Genomic DNA, 18,095 nt, shown 5'->3' on the forward strand with positions numbered 1-18,095 from the left:
AAAGTGAAGGATGTCACATTTCCATTTTATCCATCCTTTTTTTGTAGCACCTAGTCCCACATGAGAAGTGAATGCAGATGTGACTGCATCTTCCATTGATCTGATAAGTCAGTGAATGGAGAGTTATTTTATTTGTGTGTGTGTGTGTGTGTGTGTGCGCTCGCGTGCACGCTGTGATTCACTTCTGCTTTGATGCTGTTGTTATCTCAGCACAGCCTCTATCAAATGCGTTTTTGATTTGGTAAAAGGACATGTGAAACTCTGCGCCCTTTTCTAAAGGACAAGTCTTTTTCCTCGCTGCCTCCCATTTCACGAACGTGTCCTGTGCGAATCATCTCCTCTGTTTTAGGAGGCACTTTTGAGTACTTGGATGTAGAAGCTCGTTTGTGAGTTAATGTCCTGAGAGGAGCGTCCATCCTTCATGATGTACGGCGACCAGGACCCTGTGCACTTCGAGGGCGTTCTGGATCAGGTCAGGAGGGTCCTGCAGGAGGCGACATGTGGCGAGATCCAGGGCCTCCTGGAGAAGATGGTGGAGGCCCATGTCTTCTCCAACCATTACTACCAAACACTTTCCAAGGAAGCTTGCCTATGGGATCAGGACCCCGGAGAACCTCTCCGGGCCCACACAGAGGACATGGCACGGAGGCTGGCCCTGGCTCTCTGGCAGAAATGGGACGTGAGCCAGGGGATCTTGTGCGGCGTCCTTGACCAGGAACCTTTCTCCTTTCACTCGGAAGCCACGTGCAAGTTCTGTGAGTCTTTGGTGTTGTTCTTCTACTTATTTTTGCATCCGTTGAAAATGCAGCTATGTGAAAACATGAACCAATCGGGGCAGGGTTCGTCTTACCATGGTAGCCACCTTCAGGCACCGACAGTGAAATTTGGTCCGAGGTATGGCGCTGCGCCTTCTCCATTCCTCCACCCCCCGGGGAGTGACTCTCCCCACAGACTACAGGCCACAGTTTTTTTTTTGTTGTTGTTGTAATAATGCCAGCCTATGGGTGGAGGTGCGGTCACCAACTGAAAAGCAAGTGCGCCACACAGGTGAAGCCATGTGCCAGGTCATATTACACGTAATATTACACGTAATAAAACGCACATTAATCAGTCACACAATCAAACCTGAATTACGCCCCTGGCTCCGTCGTCTGATCACAACGGGAATAATTGTCTATTAAAGACGACAGCGTTAATTAGTTAATCATGCACGACCCAGAATTATGCGACGGGGACGTTTTTTTTCTGTACCGAGAAGCAGCCAGTGGAGTTTTAACGCTTTCTGGCGACAGGGGACGGTGCGAAAAGCCCCTCAGAGCGAAAGTGAAAGAGCGCGGCGCGCATCTCCAGTGCGACGCCGCCGCCGCCGCCGCCGCGTCCAACGCGCATCTGAGCTCCTAATAATGATGAAAAGTCACCGCGGCGACGTGGAAATGTCGCTCGGCGCAGGTAATTCATTCGTAATAAATACGCACTCGGGAGCAGGTGCATTTTCTGACCGAACGCCGTGTTTCTTTAAAACAGAGTAAAAAAAAATAATAATTTTTTACACAGAGGAACTTGAACGGTATGGCCTTCGTATATTGTGTGTAATTTTTTTCGTTTTAATTCTTTTGCTGTTTTGGGGGGGGTGCAGTGATTCCGTTCCCTGTTACTTTTGTTTGTCCGACTGTGGGGATTACCAGGGCATGGCCCACGCACCACTGTACCCACTACACCGGCGTGCGTGTTGCACACTGAGTTTTGCACAACGTGCCAATGCAAGTTGCCGAACGGCTTTGTTTAAATGCACATGAGAGGGGATGTGCGGGTTTTACCCCCATTTTACGCGCTTTACTCGTGAAAGAAAGAAAGGTGGAATGAGAAATTTGTCATCGCCATTGTGTCTGTCGTCTGCAGTTCCTGACCTTGGGGACTGGGAAACGCCATATGACCTTCCGGATGACTTTATATCTGGTAACAAATTATTATATACATAAATTACTTTCTGAAATTGTCATCACCGCTGCGCTTATGAGTAATATGGCTATGATTGAGTGATTTTTTTTACTGGTGAACTTTTTGTTAATGTTACAGGGTTTCACTTTGAATATGTATTTCAAAATTAGAGTGCACTCCACCATGAGTGCAGCAGTTAGTCTTCTTCCTAATATTAATATTTATTTATTATTGATTGTCGTCCACAGCAAAGATGCGCTCCGCTGAGTATATTAAGAACAGCACATGTTGCTGATAAGTCACAACTTCAGTGAATATCAGTAATCCCCTGGTTTACCACTAGAGGGAGTCCAAGTACCACAGTGTGAGAACCAAGGCTTTAGAGCTGTGTAATAGGGTTGTATTTTCCCAGTGTTAAATAAGACTAGCAAACACTCCATGTGCGCTATATGTCGCATCAAATCCGTCTCCTGGATTTACAGAAACAAAGACAAACAAGAAAGGACTCCTTGCTTGTTATCACTAACTGAAGGTGAAGTGAAAGTAATGTGATTGATTGATTGTCATTGTGAAACACTGCAGAACAACTAAATGTGTCCTCTGCTTTTACCCCATCACCCTTGGTGAGCAGTGGGCAGCCATGACAGGCACCCGGGGATGTCACGTTCCTAAGTCTAGGGGTCTAAAAAATGTGACAAGTGTGTGGAGAGGAGGACGTCCACTGTTACACACAACCAATCAAAGCATACAAACAGTGCTTTTATTTACAGTGTGCTAACAGGTACAATAAAACAGCGGACTCTGCACAGCTAACCAACATAAGTACAGCCTAAAGGAAGGGATGGTCCAGCGGGGATAACTCAAACACGCACAAAAGTTAACAAAAAGGGCACATAAAGCTAACAGGCTAACAACAAAGTGGTCTATCACACAGCGCAACAACACTCACGAATGAGATCCCCAACAGAGCTCCTTGCAGATCTTTGTGGACCCTGGGGATCTACCAAAAAGTAAGGGCCTAGCAGACCCTGGGGACCACCCGAACACCATCTGAAGTCTTTTCATATAGGTGGAGGTGACCAATAGGGAGATGGTAGGTGGAGCTTGTAGGCTTCAACTCCTCCCACGAAGTCAACCTAAAAGAGACAGGACACAAAATACGTCCAGCCACACAGAACACGTGGGAGCATACGTCCAGGGATGTAAGAGGGGAGCAGTGTGTGGGGATGCTGCTTTGCTCAGTGGCACCTTGGCGGTTCAGGGATTCAAACCGACAACTTTCTGATTGCCGATTCTGTATCTGCTTCCATATCCGCTAGGCCACCACTTCTCGGAGAAGAGAAAATACCTATCTGGGTTTTATTAACAGCACTTTAAAACAATGCTAATACAGTAAGGCAGTGGTGGCCTAGTGATTAAGGAAGTGGCGGATAGTCAGAAGGTTGTGGGTTTGAATGTAGGGTAATTAAGGGTTTCACATGTGAGTAGTTAATTTCTCTTCTCAGAGAAGTGGTGGCCTAGCGGGTATGGAAGCTGACCTGTAATCGGAAGGTTGCCGGTTTGAATCGCATGTCATGGCTGCCCACTGCTCACTGTGGGTGATGGGTTAAAAGCAGAGGACACATTTCGTTGTGTCACTGTGTGCTGTGTATCACAATGACAATCACTTCACTTTCACTACAACTGCCCTGTTGGGCAAATACTTGGTCACAGGTCATTGTATGCACACAGAGAAATGTGAAAAGATACTGAATGATTGATTTGCTGTTCGCATGTCTTCAGAGGCCCTATCCTTAGTTGATGTGGAGAACCTTATCTCAGGTCAGTAATTTGTCCAGTTCTGGCTCATTTTACATTCCATCACCTCTATTTTGACCCTTTTAACTTATGTACACTAATGTAATTCCATTGTTCTTACTATTATTCTAGAATCTTCCACCATCTTTGATGTGGATGGTGATGATGGACAGGACACCCTTGGTAGGACCTTATTTTTTTATCTGTTACCTTTTACTGTTCTGACAAATAAAGAAGAATGTTAACATAAGCTGTGTATTTTTACAGTCAATCCAATACATCCAGATATCAGTGATGATTTTGATGATTTCCTTTCTCATGGTAGGACCTTACTTTTGTTTTGTTTTATATTAACACAAACGGAGAATACTGATTTGCTTCCGCCTCCCACAGGCACAGTTAACCTGTCTTGGTTATTCTCTGAGAGGGGACCAGAGGAACAGAGAGAAACAGGAAAGTCGGGTGACGCTTTCACTATCTGACTTCACTCCTGGACTGTGGAATGACATTTGTATTATTCATTTTCCATGCACAGATGTTTCATCTTCAGACAGAAAGAGAAGAAGACCCAAACAGAAAAAAACAGGTGATCAGAACTTTATTTTTTTAAGCAAATATTTACACTATATGGACAAAAGTTTTTGTCATGGTGGCAGCAAGAACAGGACGGAGCAGGAAGGACGCACTCGCACGACTACTCACAAGACAGGGGAATTTACTAGAAACAAAATACAGGATATAACACAACCATGATCCGGTGAAGACTACACACGAAAGCACTGCATTTAAACACACACAAACATAGTCATTTATAGCGCAATCAGGGCGACAATGATGACAACACAAAACTCCGGTCCGGAATACCGGATCGGGGCACGCCTATGGAGTCAGACCATGACAGTATTAGAATGTTAAGCCGTGGAATTTCATTTTATTTAGATTTTTTTTTTACTTTCCCCATAATTTCTTGTCTTTTTTCCAGACTTCTCGTTTAAATATAGCAAGCTTTAGAGTTGAGATGAATCACAATTCATTAATTGCATGTGCAAATCTTTATCTTCAATTTACATCCCTAATATTTGTACCCATAAAGTAAGCAGAGCTGCATAATGATACAAGAAATGGGACATTTATGACTGACATTCTGACTACGGATTCAATATATTTTTTTAAAACCTCAGATGGATCACCTCCTCTGAAAAGGCGGAAGAAAAAAAAACAAGACATACTCAGTAAGGATACAGTGCAAGGTGAGATTTCCTTTTTTCATCTGCTTCCTTGTTTCTTTTATTAGCTGGAATTGTACAGTCTTGATTAAAAGTATCTTAATTGTAATAGACACCTCTTCACTACTTTTAGCTCTAGAAAATTATGGAGATGCCCAGAATTTGACAAAATAGTTAATTTTGGGATTGGTTCATGTAAGTACCGGTAGTTAAACAAAGTAGTTTAAAAAGTGTACAGCAGAGCAGGCAGGAGTACAGTACAGCTTCCTTTTATCTTTACAGTTTGGCTGAATTTGTTCTGATGATATAATTTGTTCTCTCGAAGACACTGGTAGCCCCACAAATGTCCTGAGCAGTGTGGTAGCCATTTCTCCCACTCCTGGAGTTGTTCAGGTCAGTCCAACAGGAACCATTGTGCATTTCCCAGTTGGCAGCATCCCCTGTTACAACACAGCAGCTCTCCTACCGCCTAGTGGTGAGTGTTTCTGACACTAATGCAGCATTTAATGCAGTGGTTGTCTTGACCATATTTCTGGTAAAAATTAATATTCACAAATGTCATATTTGCTTACTTGCATTGTTTTGATTATAGCCTTACATCTGTAAGGTTTGTTATCACGTCACTTCACCATTGTGTGTGGTTTTCACAGAGGGACAAGCATTCCATATCATTCCAGCTTTCAGCGCAACACAGCCAGTAGTTAAATGCAGTGTGGTTCCAGGGGGACCTGCTTACATGCTGGGTGAGTATGTAACCACTAGGCTAAAATTGAGTCTTAGTCACATTCTCTTTGTTTGAATACTTGTTCTGTGTTCTTGTTACAGTACCAGCCTCCCCAGTAAGCCCTATAACCCAAATAGTTCCCCTCTCCCCTGGTGAGTAAAATGGTTATTACCTCAGTTAATTTCCTCGCTTCAGCCAGTATGCGGTTAATAATTTCATCTTTGCCCTTTTAGCTGTTGGGGCAGTGGCATCCCCTGACACCCCTCCATGTCTCGATTTCACCTTGATGTCATCTACTTCTGTCAACAGAGGTATGTCTTCATTCTCACATGCATTGAAACTTGACTGTACATGAAATGTACTGTACATGAAATGTTAATGGCCATATATTGAATTGTTTAGAACTGATGCCCTCAGAGCCACCTGACATCCCACCAATAGAAAATGTGGCCACGCCTGTGCCGAATATTCCAAGTAAGCCATCACACCGACGGCATTTCTACAGCTCAGGCCTGCGTTCAGCTCAGTATCTTCAGTAAAGATGACTGGGAACGTTTGTTTCATTTCAGAGTGTGTTGAGGACTATATAGAAGAAGCAAAATCTCTCATAGCGCAATCATGTCAACATATGGAGAAAGACATGCGTATGGAGTCCCACTACATTGACGTGCGCCTGGTTCAGAGGACAATCTTGATGAAGTCTGGTAAGAATGCCAACAAGTGCCTGGAGAAGGAGTTGGTCATTTTGAGTGACGTGGAGCGAAGAAAGGCCACCCTGTCCAGAAGCCAGATGTTTGAGGATGCTCAGATGAACCGGAAGCAGGTGATTGCTCTCCTGGGGAAGTCAGGCACTGGCAAGAGTACGTTAATCCGGCACCTCTGCTTGGACTGGGCCAGCGGGAGCCTTCCGCGGTTCCACTTCGTCTTCTCGATAAACTGCAGAACTTTGGATATGACGTGTTCCCGCTACAGCCTGAAGAGCCTTCTCTTCCACCTCCCCACATCGGTCCCCTGCCAGGACTCGGAGGCCGTGTTCAAGCACGTGCTCGCCGCTCCGAAAAATGTCCTCATTATTTTTGACAGTTTCGACGACTTCAAAGACCACGAGGGCATCCTTCACTCTCCCGCCACCTGCAACACCGAAGGAAACTACAGCATCAGACAGCTGTTCTCAGGCCTGTTTCAGAAACACCTCCTCCCCGGCTGCATGATTTTGATCGCCACCAGGCCGAAGGGGGCTTTGAATCAGTTACTGCGTAAGGTGGACAGCATTTTGGAGCTTTGTGACTTCTCCGCTGCCGAGATTGAACTGTACACGTCGAAATACTTCAAAGACCACTTGCAGGGCGCCAGGGCCCTGTCTAAACTGAAGCAGCAGCGGTTCATATTCAGCCTTTGCTCCAACCCGCTGCTTTGCAGGTCCGCGTGCTTCCTCCTGGACCATTTAGACAGCGCCGGTTACGTCTTGCCCTCCACGCTCACCGGCTTGTGCCAGGAAGTGCTGTCCCAGTGTTTGCAACTGACCTTGCAAAAGCTGGCCGATAAGAAGCAGGACATTTCCCGGCTGTGCTGCCTGGCGTGGGAGCGCCTCAAGGCTCACAGCTCACTTTTGACTGATGAGCAGCTGAGCTCTGAGAAGCTCCGAGACTTCGGGCTCCTCAGCGACATCCTCACGGCCCACGCTGCCGGCACAGCGAGGGCGAAGAATGAGGTCAGCTACTCCTTCTCTCACCTGCTGGGCCAAAACTTCCTGAGCGCGCTGCACGTGGTTCTGTCCAAGGATGTGAGCGAGAAGGCCCTGGTGGCTCAGACCATGCAGCCACAGAAGAGGAAGAAGCCTCATGGAGAGTGGCTGGACACGATGCAGCAGTTCACCGTGGGGCTTCTTTATCAGAAAGGGGAGCTCTTAGACAGCAGCTTCATTAGCCCAACTGCGGACATCGAGGTAAAGAGGAGTGCCGTGGAGAGCCACGTTTACAGCCTGAAGCCTGCGGAGATGGCTCCCGCTCGCCTGCTGGAACTGTGTCACAGTGTGTACGAAAGCCAGACCAAGAAACTCAGTAAACACCTGGCAAAGAACCTGCCCAGCGCCCTGTCACTGTGCGGCACCCAGCTGACCCCTCAAGATGCGTACGTCCTGTGGGACCTCCTACAACACGCAGAAGAGCTCAGAAAGAGCTTCTTCCTGGATCTGCAGGACACCGGCATCCCTATCAGCTCCTTGAAGGACCTAGTGGGACTGGCCTGTGTCAGATCCTTCAGGTAAGGCAATGTTCGCTGTTGCTTATCACAAGAAAACATTTACAAGAAATACCTAAAACTAAAGTAACCGACTGCTTCTAATAACAATATACACTGTAAGTGTAATTTAATAAAAATCGCCTTAATAACAGCAGAGTCACAGATTCACTGCTTCTTTTCCCACCACTCATAGTCAATTCTATGAGCCGAGCCAAATAATATGTTGTAAAACTGGAAATTTATGTTGGAAAAAAAGTCAGTCAGTCAGTCATATTTGTTTAAAGTATTTTCGGAAGATATAATTGCGGCACATTACCTCATTACCTGACATTACCTGACACATTTATGTTAAAGATAAGGTTCAAGGCTGCAGTGGCTATGAGTGGTTAGAGACATGAGTTTGAATTTCACCTACGAAATGGAAACGTCGTTGCACTTTTAAATTTAGAGTGCTACGTTCCCCCAGTGAATGCAAAATTCTATTCTATAAAAAGGGTGCCGCTGTGATCTTGGATTTCAGAGCGGCCATATTGGACACCGTCGGTCTCTGGGAAGAGCTGCACAACTGTGAGGAAGAAGAGCTTCTGAAAAGTGCTGTGGACAAGTTCACCATCCAGCCATTCAAGGCTACACAAGAGGGCCACATCAACAGCCTGGTCATGCTAATTCACATTCATCGTAACAGGAAGCTGCCAAGCAGGTGTGAGATCTAGATAGAGAAGTAAAAGTGAGGCAGTTCCCCATGTATGTGTGACCATGCTGGTCTGTAAACACATTTCCTGTCTGTCAGACATTTAAAAATATCCCCCTTTTATGTTTCAGTGTGTTGCCATATAAAACAAGGTATGAGGGGCCGTTTAGGAAATATTTCAGACTTTTGTTACACAAACACATGTGAAACACACACACACATTCACATATGAAACTGACAAGCATGCATTTATACTACTGAAAACTCGCACACACACATATGAAATGCTCACACAGATACAGGTGAAAAGGTCTCTTATGTAACAAACAATAATTAAACTTAAACTGTGTTAAAGGGCCATAAAAAGTAAAGTGAATGTCATTGTGATACACATCAGCACAGCACACGGTGCACACAGTGAAATGTGTCCTCTAAATTTAACTATCACACTTGGTGAGCAGTGGGCAGCTATAACAGGCGCCCGTGTGTGGGGACGGTGCTTTGCTCAGTGGCACCTTGGCGGCTTGGGATATGAAAATGGCAACCTTCTGATTACCTGGCCACTTCCTTAACAGCTAGGCCACCGCTGCTCCATGGGCTAAATGAAAAAGATTTGAATATTCATAGGAGGTGCGCTGTGGCTGGTAGCGCGGTGGCGCTCGGGAGACAGAGAATCTTTAGTCAGGATGGGAGAACGACGTTGTGACCCGGTTTGGACTGTGCACGCGCAAAATACAATTACCGCTTTTTAAATCGGGTCGCCAAAATAGAATCCATAGAACCGACTTCCGGATATAGTGAAATGCCTTTCGGATATAGTGAAAATTTAAATTTTTGTTTGTGTGTGTGCACGTCCATTTCACATGTATCTGTATCTGAGTGTTTCAGTAGTATAAATGCATGCTTGTCAGTTTCATATGTGAATGTGTGTGTGTTTCACATGTGCGGCCCCTCATAACAAGGCATTATGAAGCATAACATGCAAATCAGAGCTTTTTATGTAGATGCAGGAGGAAAATGTTGCATATTTGAGAGCTTTTATGTAGATTCACGAGCTCATGTGTGAGCTTTTCTAGTAGTAATAGTTAAGTGTGCAAAAAAATGTCCTCAACAGGCTGTTTGATGCTTCCTCGACTCATTTGTTCTTGTGAAACTATGTCCCTAATGCATTTTACTCCCTGCATTCTTTTTAGTGACTCTGTGCCCCTGGAACAAGACATACCAGCTGTGAAGGAGCTTGAAAAGTTGGATTTTGAGTAAGTCTAATTCCCTGAGAAGCTGAATACATGGTCTATTCACATCAGTTCTTCAGCTGCCTTCCTTCTGCTCTTTCCTTTCCTTGTTCAGACTGGGGCCTTCAAATGGCCCACTTGTCTTCCCCAAACTTGCTGGAGTCCTGCCGGCTTTGGAAAACCTGAAATCTTTGGAGTAAGCACAGTTATTATATACATATGACACACACACACATACATATAGAGACACACAGAGTGGGTACGGAAAGTATTTAGACCCCCTTAATTATTTCACTCTTTGGTATATTGCAGCCATTTGCTAAAATCATTTAAGTTCATTTGTTCTACACCTTCATTTGAGTCCAGCTGTGTTTGATTATACTTGATTAGTAAAGCCACACCCCCGCTGTCTATATAAGACCTTACAGCTCACAATGCAGGTCAATGTAAATGAGGTCATCAGAACTGCCTGAAGTGCGCAGAGACAGAACAGGCCAAGGTTAAAACATTTTTGCTGCACTGAAGGTTCCTAAGTTCACAGTAGCCTCCATAATACTTAACAAGAAGACATTTGGGACGACCAGAACCCTTCTATTGGGGCTATTGGGGGAGAAGAGCTTTGGTGAGAGGTCAAGACGAACCCAAAGATCACTGTGGCTGAGCTACAGAGATGCAGTCGGGAGAAGAGAGAAAGTTGTAGGATGTCAAGTATCACTACAGCCCTCCACCAGTCAGGGCTTTATGACAGAGTTGCCTGATGGAAGCCTCACCTCAGTACAAGACACATGAAAGCCCACATGGAATTTGCTAATAAAAATAAGATTCTCTGGTCTGATGAGACCAAGATGTAACTTTTTGCCTTAATTGTAAGCGATATGTGTGGAGAAAACCAGCCACTGCTCATCACCTGTCCAATACAGTGAAGCATTGTGATGGAAGCATCATGCTGTGGGGGGTGTTTTGAAGCTGCAGGGACAGGACGACTAGTTCCAATCGAGGGACAGAGTACAGGGATATCCTGGATGAAAACCTTCTCCAGGGTGTCAGGACCTCAGACTGGGCCAAAGCTTTACCTTCCAACAAGACAATGACCCTAAGCACACAGCTAAAATAACAAAGGAATGGCTTCACAACAACTCCGTGACAGCAGCTCTGGAAAGACCTAAAAATGGCTGCCAAAACTGGAAAGGATCTGCAAGGAAGAATGACAGAGGGGTCCCCAAATCCAGGTGTGAAACTGGATCTTTCCCAAAAACACTCATGGTTGTATTAGATCAAAAGGGTGCTTTTACTATATATATTTTACAAAGGGTCTGAATACTAAAGACTAAAGAACTTTTAGCAAATGGTTGCAATATAACAAAGACTGAAAAGTTTAAGGGGGTCTGAATACTTTTCGCACCCAGTGTGTGTGTGTGTGTGTGTGTGTGTGTATACCTTTTATTGTTGAAAATCTATACATGATCCTTTTATCATCTTACTGGTTTAACATCCTGGTGTTTCTGCTTTTATATTTGACAATTGAACAATATGTCACAATTGAAATATGTTTATCTTTCAGCCTTGAGAACAATAAGATTGGAGACTCTGGTGTAGAAATACTGGCGGGTGCTTTATTTGCATTGTCCTCTCTAAAAAGACTAAAGTAAGCACCGTTCTATTCAGCTCACTGTACACAGATGTTCTTGGGTTTTTAATTATTCAGCAAATGCAAATTTGCTGAATAAAGCATTAAAAAAAGCATAAACCTATTTTCATGATATAGTATTAACACAGGGTTATCCATTTCCTCCCAGTCTGTCTCAGAACACTATAGGTGATAAAGGAATGGTGAAGCTGGCACCCGCCTTGCCCGCCCTGCACTCTCTTCAGTGCCTCAGGTAGGGTCAAAAGCTGCTGAAGCTGCTACCCCAAACAAACAAGCATTCTCGCCTTGAGCATTTGTGACCCTTCCTCACTCTCTTTTCAGCCTGTACAACAATCAGATCGCGGACAACGGCGCAGAGAAGCTGGCCTCGGTGCTGCCAGAGATTAAGTCCCTCTTAGATCTTGAGTGGGTTTGATACGGTTGGCCACATAGGAACTTACACTACAGTATATTTCAAACGTGATGCTTATTTATTTTTTTTCTTTAAACACGTACCCTTTAGTGTGGGATTTAACAACTTAACTGACACCGGTGCAGTCAAACTAAGCCAAAGCCTGAAAAGCTGTCCATGGATGAAAACACTCGGGCAAGTCCTATTTGCACCAAAGACACAAATGTGTAGATGTTGACAATAATGATCAATCTAAGTAGAGAACTTTCTTTTATATTCCCCCAGAATGTGGAACCAATGCATACCATTCGGCATTTTCAAGCATCTGCATCAGCAAGATTCAAGAATAAAGCAACCCTAGATCTGTATTTGGAGCAGGATGGAAAATGTAATATTGTTAATGGACTGTTGTGCTTATCCTGCAAGAAAATTGATCGGTTCTCACTTAATCACTCTACTTAATGGTGCTCTGTGCCGTGCAAGGTCCTTCTTCACTTTTTTGTGTTTCCAGAATCTCAAAAGTGGTACTTTCATGTGAATGTCCTCAGCACGAAGGCTTAAGACTCATATTTAATCAAATGACAGCCCATGGTGTGGTTTGTCAGAAATGTCTCTGCTGTGCCTTAAATCAACTAAGCACTCTATACTGCATGTGATGTCACGATGTGTGTGTGTGTGTGTGTGTGTTTTTTATATATATATGCCAGTATAATTTTATTATATATGCCAGTATAATTCCTACTCTTGATATCATTTCTGCTCATGTTGCTTCAAGACACACTTTAATAATTTTGGAATCTGTATACCAGTGATTATGCACTAAAAATTCTGTTTACCAAAACTGTCACACTGCACCATTGAAAAGGATAGTTTAGGGCAGTTTCCATTTGCCTCAAAAATGAATTGTTGGACAAAGGTATTTGCTGCTTTATTTTTTGCACTGGAGCTACAGAGATGTAGTGGATTTCTATGTAAATTTGATTCTAGCTATTCTTTTTGTAAATAACACACTTTTTGTTTAATAAAATGTGGTTAACAAATACTCTTTTACTTGTTTGTATTTACAAAATAAAGCATGACAATGCAGAAAGCCGCTTTAAAAGAAGCCAGGGTAATAACTATTATTTATCAGATGATGCCTCTTACGCAACTCATGAAATCAGAGGGTGGTGGGCTCTACAGTAAGTGAGGAACTGCATTCCTGTTGTAAATATATAAATGGCAATTATGAAGATGTGCACATTGTCATGTATATTTGTGCTAGTAATGGTGAAAGGAACCAAAAATATCCATGTGACCATGTTTTTTTCTTCAGGGAAGCCATGCTATTCGTCATAAGAGACCCCCACCCAATCAAAAATGTGTTCCGGTCTTAAGTAGTCAAGTTGTGAGTAGACCCTTATGAGTCACAGGGTAGTTCGGATTTTGATTGTTATACGTTTCTGGGAACATTAGTCATTTAGTACAGGTCTAGATTTGATTCAGTAGAACTTAGTTGACACCTAATGCATTTGTCCTTGTTTATATGCATTAGCCTAAAATTTAGTTACAGGTATCCAACACACACTACTATTCAAAAGTTTAGGGTCATTTCGAATTTTTGATATTAAACAATTGTTTGGTGCATTAAATAGACATGAATGGAATATAGGTCTGTATGCATTATCAATTCCAAGAGAATGTTGTGTTCATTAATCAAAGTACCACTTTAAAAGCTTGATTATTTCTAATAATCATAATACAGCTAAAAACAGATTAAAGTGGGCTCAACTACATCATTACTTGTCAATGAGTATTAATTATTATTTATATTCAAACCCTTTTATATATATATATAAAATGAATGACACACATAGTGCCTTGTAATAAAAAGTGAGCACACATTGCACTAGACTAAATTAACAATGCCTTTAATGTACATATTTAACCTTGGAGAATCTTACAGTAAATTCTCATAACATCTTTTAATGCCCTATAATGAGCCAGCAGGAAGTACATCCTTATTTAACCCCTGCTCCGCCTTTAAAAGTCACACAACGGAACATTTCTCGTCTCCTTGTTTTGACCCAAACACATTCTTGCCCAACACTCGCAGTGTAGTGCTGTCAAACTAAAAAAAAAAAAAAAGAAACGTGCACCGCTGAAGTGATCCGGACTGCATGTTAAGACTGGAACTTCTGAGGGGCGTTGGGAGGAGATGCAAATCTACAGTGTGCATCCTACAAGCAGGCCGACGGTGTCCAGTTGGGGAAGAGTTGTCACACAGCTGTTATGTACGTTGGAAGACGCTTTCATGTGAGGGGGTTCCTGAGAATCCAGGGGTCACTTTTCATGTCGGGTGGGCCTGCTGAGAGAAAGCACGCATTCTGGACCTTTCTCTGCATCGTGGCACACGTACTTGCTTTTCAAAAAAAATTCAAACAGGGTACAAATCATGCTCTGGGAGAAAAATGAGCTCAGTCCCGGTGCGTTTAATCCCAAAGTTCGCAACGCCGAAACGCGCTCACTCCAAATACCCTTCAAACACATCCAGCTCGGTGTCCGCGTCGTAGGGGACAGAAGCCGGGTCCGACAGCACCCCCAGGTCCACCAGTGCCTGGTCCATGTCCTCGGGCAGGAACACGATCCCGACATTCAGGACAATGTACTCCATCAGAAAGGCGTAGTACAGGATCAAGACGTTGACAAAGAACAGGCCGAGATAAAACATATATGGCAACTCGGCGACGGGCGACTCCACCGAATCCAGCTGAGCGTAAACCGGGCGGCTCATAGACGACGAACGACACCGAGTCGTAAAGAAAGAGTCAGACGAGGAACGGCGCCCGCGTTCGCACCATGCCCGCAAGCGGCGGCTAACGCTAGCTAGCCTGCCTCGAGAACGACGCTGTCCCGGCTCGCCGGGTCTGGAAGCGCGACGCCGCGGCGGTCCTCATGGGAAAGCGGCCGGCGACGGGACGCGCTCAGGCCGCGCATTTAACCTGCATTCGGCCGTAGACTCGTGGCGTTAGTGAGGATCCGAGGTTGGCGATCGGACCTCTGTTCCGGTGGAAAGTACGGAAACGACGTGAATCAACTTTAAAAGAAAAATCACACCCGACCAAATAAATACACCAAAGGCTTTGGCGCGTTGTTTTGTTGGTTACTGGTGGTTCGGCGTGTCAATCTTGCGGGCCCTTTCAAGGCTGCGACGCCTCCTTCGGGATCGAAAGGTGGAGTCAAGATCGAAGAAGACGGACAGCCCGCAGTGGGCCACGTGGGCTAAAAGTCAGAATGTGGTTGGCGAAAGCACGCTTCGTGCGCCGAATAAGTGACTGCTGAGGGTGAACACGACGTGTTTATCCGCAGCGCATCGCACCAAATCTGCTGCTCTTTAACTGGGACGAGGAGAACAATCGGAAATATAGCAGCAGATTTGTGGATTATGCGCGTGCATAATTGTAAATACTCGGCCAGGATGGGGTTTATTCCATGAGGTTTTTGATCCATGGCTTTGTCGCAGGACCCTGTCAGGACCACACGTGCCCTCTGTTATTCGCCATTGACTACTACATTTCCCAGAATCCCCGGGCCTCGGCCTGTCCCACAGTGCCGTGGTTGGTTGGGCAGCTTCACCTATAGGGCGCAGAGCTAGCTTCGGGACGCTAGTTTGTTTTTTTTCGGGTAGCTGCTGTCATGGAATAATTTGATCAATTTCGCCGTAGGAGCGATTTTGACACCTTCCTGCCGCGGTGCAAAAATGTTTGGACGATCCAGGAGCTGGGTGGTAGGGCAGGGAAAGTCCAAAAACATTCATTCTTTGGACCATTTAAAGTAAGTACGCTAGTTGCTAATGCTAGGCTACCATTGGAAATAGGACGTACGTCAAGTTCCCTGCGAATTAGGGAATATTATCTGCCACCGTTTTTTTTGGGGGGGGGGCTTTTTCGAACAACGCATTCGACAAATTAATGAAACACTAATCTTTTGCGACTGTCTGTTGGCTGTTCTCACTGGTTTAGACTTATACAAGGACAAGTGGCTGCGTGGTTTGAACATGTATCGCAGCTCTGTGACGATGTGCGCGTTTCGCTTCGTTTTGTATTAGTCAGGGCAGCATGCCCTGAGTCGGCTTAAGGCATTTTAACCCCCTCAGCCAGTCAGCCAAAGCAGTCCGTCTCATTTGTGCACCACAGTGACCCTCTTGGGCTCAGATAGCCCCGGCGCTAACGTGCCGCAAGGAGGAGGATTCGTCTTAACCACAGTCAAACACCAATTCATCATCAGACTGTAATTTAAACGCAGTGCATTCAATCACTCTGTTTGGACCCGTTTTAGCGTGAAACTGGCCTTGCAAATCAGAGGAAAGGTTAATAATAACGCATGTGCCCTTAGCCGCAAAAACCTTGCAGGTCAGGTGACACCTGTCAAAGCAGGATGTCGGTCCTGCAGCGTTTTTGGAATTCAGATTTGAGGTGAGGGGGGTTAGATCTCATGGCATGCCGCATCTGCTCTGTAGACCTTCTTCTTGATTAGTGATGTTTGCGCAGACACTGCAACCTTTTACTCACCTCCTCCCTCTCGAGTATTCGACAGCCGCCTGTCCTCATCCTTTAGCTCAACCAGAGTCTGCCCTAGCGCAGTTAAATTAGTTAAACGATACGAAGTGTATTTATTTATTTATTGCTTTATTGTTTTGTTTTTTTCCCCCTCAAAAGGTACATGTACCACGTTCTCACCAAAAACACCACGGTGACTGATCATAACAGAAATCTTCTGGTGGAAACCATTCGCTCCATTACTGAAATTCTCATCTGGGGTGATCAGAATGACAGCTCGGTGTTTGAGTAAGTTTTGTGCCACCGTGCTCACATTGAGATTTGGGGCAACGGGGGGTTTCTTGGACCGTGTGTGTGATTCACGACATGTGTTTAATATTTTACTATCCAGTTGCATGTGCTTCACTTTATTCTCTGTTTTCAGTTTTTTTTTGGAGAAGAATATGTTTGCGTTTTTTCTCAACATCCTCCGACAGAGGTCCGGTAGATATGTGTGCGTTCAGCTTCTGCAGACACTCAACATTCTTTTTGAGAACATAAGTCACGAAACTTCTCTTTGTAAGTATTTATCGCACCAAACTGGATACTAATGCCACCGGCTTGCTGGAAAGGACATGACTCAGATCCTGTGGTTACTCTCCCACAACTCTTTCCCCAGATTATTTGCTCTCCAATAACCATGTCAATTCAATCATTGTCCATAAATTTGATTTCTCTGATGAGGAGATAATGGCCTACTACATTTCCTTCTTGAAGACCTTGTCCTTGAAGCTCAATAATCACACAGTCCATTTCTTCTACAATGAGGTAAGAATGTTGATCGTAGACCTCTCTGACTCCGTAAAGGTCAGGTCTGACTCCGTAAACTTCTCATCATTTGAAGTTAATCATGCAGATGGCAGTTTGTAGCAGAGTGTAATTATACTTTACCAATTAGTGCCACAAAAAACATGACGTTCGGTAGCATTGCTGTGTGCTATTATCAGACCAGGAAATCAAGAATTTAAAAAAAAAAAAAGTGATGAACAGAAAGATTTTGTGTTCACTTCTATTTAGTGTTGCAGTCTTGCTCCATTTAATCCTACTCAGATCTCCTTCTCATTCTCGGGTTGTACACCTAAAATAAATCTATGTATCTGTTTTGTTGAGTTGCATTCAGCTGCTTGTTTAATTTTGCCTACTGTGTATAGGGGGAAGTTATTGGTGTACTGAACAGTAAATGGTTCTGTTCAGACTAGTGCTTCCTTATTCAAGTTCACCACTACGTGTCAGTTGGTGTCTTGACTAAGGAAGGCCTGGGTGGAGGGAGATGCTCATTGAGAGACTTGTTGCTGCAATCATCTGTTTGGTGTCAGTTTTGTATAGCTGATCTATACAAATATTGACCTTATAGAGGTCAACGATTTGGTTACGTTGACCTTTTGTTTAGGCTCTATTCATATTCAATTTTTTTTTTTTTTTTTTTTTACCAATTATGTACATTTTATTTATATAACATACACTTTTGATCTGTTCTTTAACCAGTATTTAACATAATTACCAGTATTAACAGTTTTGTTAACAGCTTTCGATAAAGTTCAGAAGGTTTCACAAACTGAAAAAGCATGCAGTGTTTTTATTTCCCTTAACATTAGCCAAACTCATTTTCCTGCAATTAAATGATTTATAA

General features: G+C 44.1%; 3 protein-coding genes across 9 annotated transcripts in view; 2 read left to right on the forward strand and 1 right to left on the reverse strand.

The window, feature by feature from the left end:
- The first annotated feature begins 242 nt into the window (after positions 1–242).
- On the forward strand, positions 243–12,928 carry ciita (class II, major histocompatibility complex, transactivator). 2 transcript variants are annotated; one of them, XM_028985203.1, is made up of 22 exons: positions 243–755; positions 1,900–1,956; positions 3,721–3,759; positions 3,868–3,918; positions 4,003–4,056; positions 4,129–4,188; positions 4,271–4,321; positions 4,917–4,985; positions 5,287–5,436; positions 5,612–5,704; positions 5,787–5,837; positions 5,919–5,996; positions 6,088–6,159; positions 6,255–7,947; positions 8,447–8,626; positions 9,811–9,873; positions 9,965–10,045; positions 11,411–11,494; positions 11,646–11,729; positions 11,819–11,902; positions 12,000–12,083; positions 12,174–12,928. In XM_028985203.1, the coding sequence occupies exons 1-22, from the start codon at positions 422–424 to the stop codon at positions 12,247–12,249; spliced, it is 3,588 nt and encodes a 1,195-aa protein (XP_028841036.1). In that variant the 5' UTR covers positions 243–421; the 3' UTR covers positions 12,250–12,928. The 2 variants fall into 2 exon arrangements, with proteins under 2 accessions (XP_028841036.1, XP_028841037.1); XM_028985204.1 differs by lacking the exon at positions 243–755 and adding an exon at positions 1,133–1,449.
- An 854-nt stretch (positions 12,929–13,782) lies between these two features.
- dexi (Dexi homolog (mouse)) lies at positions 13,783–15,123 on the reverse strand. Its single transcript, XM_028985211.1, has one exon. It carries the CDS (start codon positions 14,659–14,661, stop codon positions 14,392–14,394), a length of 270 nt encoding a protein of 89 aa, XP_028841044.1. The 5' UTR covers positions 14,662–15,123; the 3' UTR covers positions 13,783–14,391.
- The window catches only part of clec16a (C-type lectin domain containing 16A), a 35,398-nt gene continuing 32,423 nt past the window's right edge, over positions 15,121–18,095 (forward strand). For 2 of the 6 annotated variants that reach the window (XM_028985209.1, XM_028985210.1), the window contains exons 1-4: positions 15,121–15,701; positions 16,586–16,714; positions 16,851–16,984; positions 17,085–17,233. In XM_028985209.1, the coding sequence (XP_028841042.1) occupies positions 15,628–15,701; positions 16,586–16,714; positions 16,851–16,984; positions 17,085–17,233 (486 nt within the window). In that variant the 5' untranslated portion in view covers positions 15,121–15,627. The remainder of the gene's footprint in view (positions 15,702–16,585; positions 16,715–16,850; positions 16,985–17,084; positions 17,234–18,095) is intronic. The other 4 variants (XM_028985206.1, XM_028985208.1, XM_028985205.1 and 1 more) reach the window with 2 other exon arrangements.

The sequence above is a fragment of the Denticeps clupeoides genome, chromosome 7 (assembly GCF_900700375.1).
Source record: "Denticeps clupeoides chromosome 7, fDenClu1.1, whole genome shotgun sequence".
NCBI classification, from domain to species: Eukaryota; Metazoa; Chordata; class Actinopteri; order Clupeiformes; family Denticipitidae; genus Denticeps; species Denticeps clupeoides.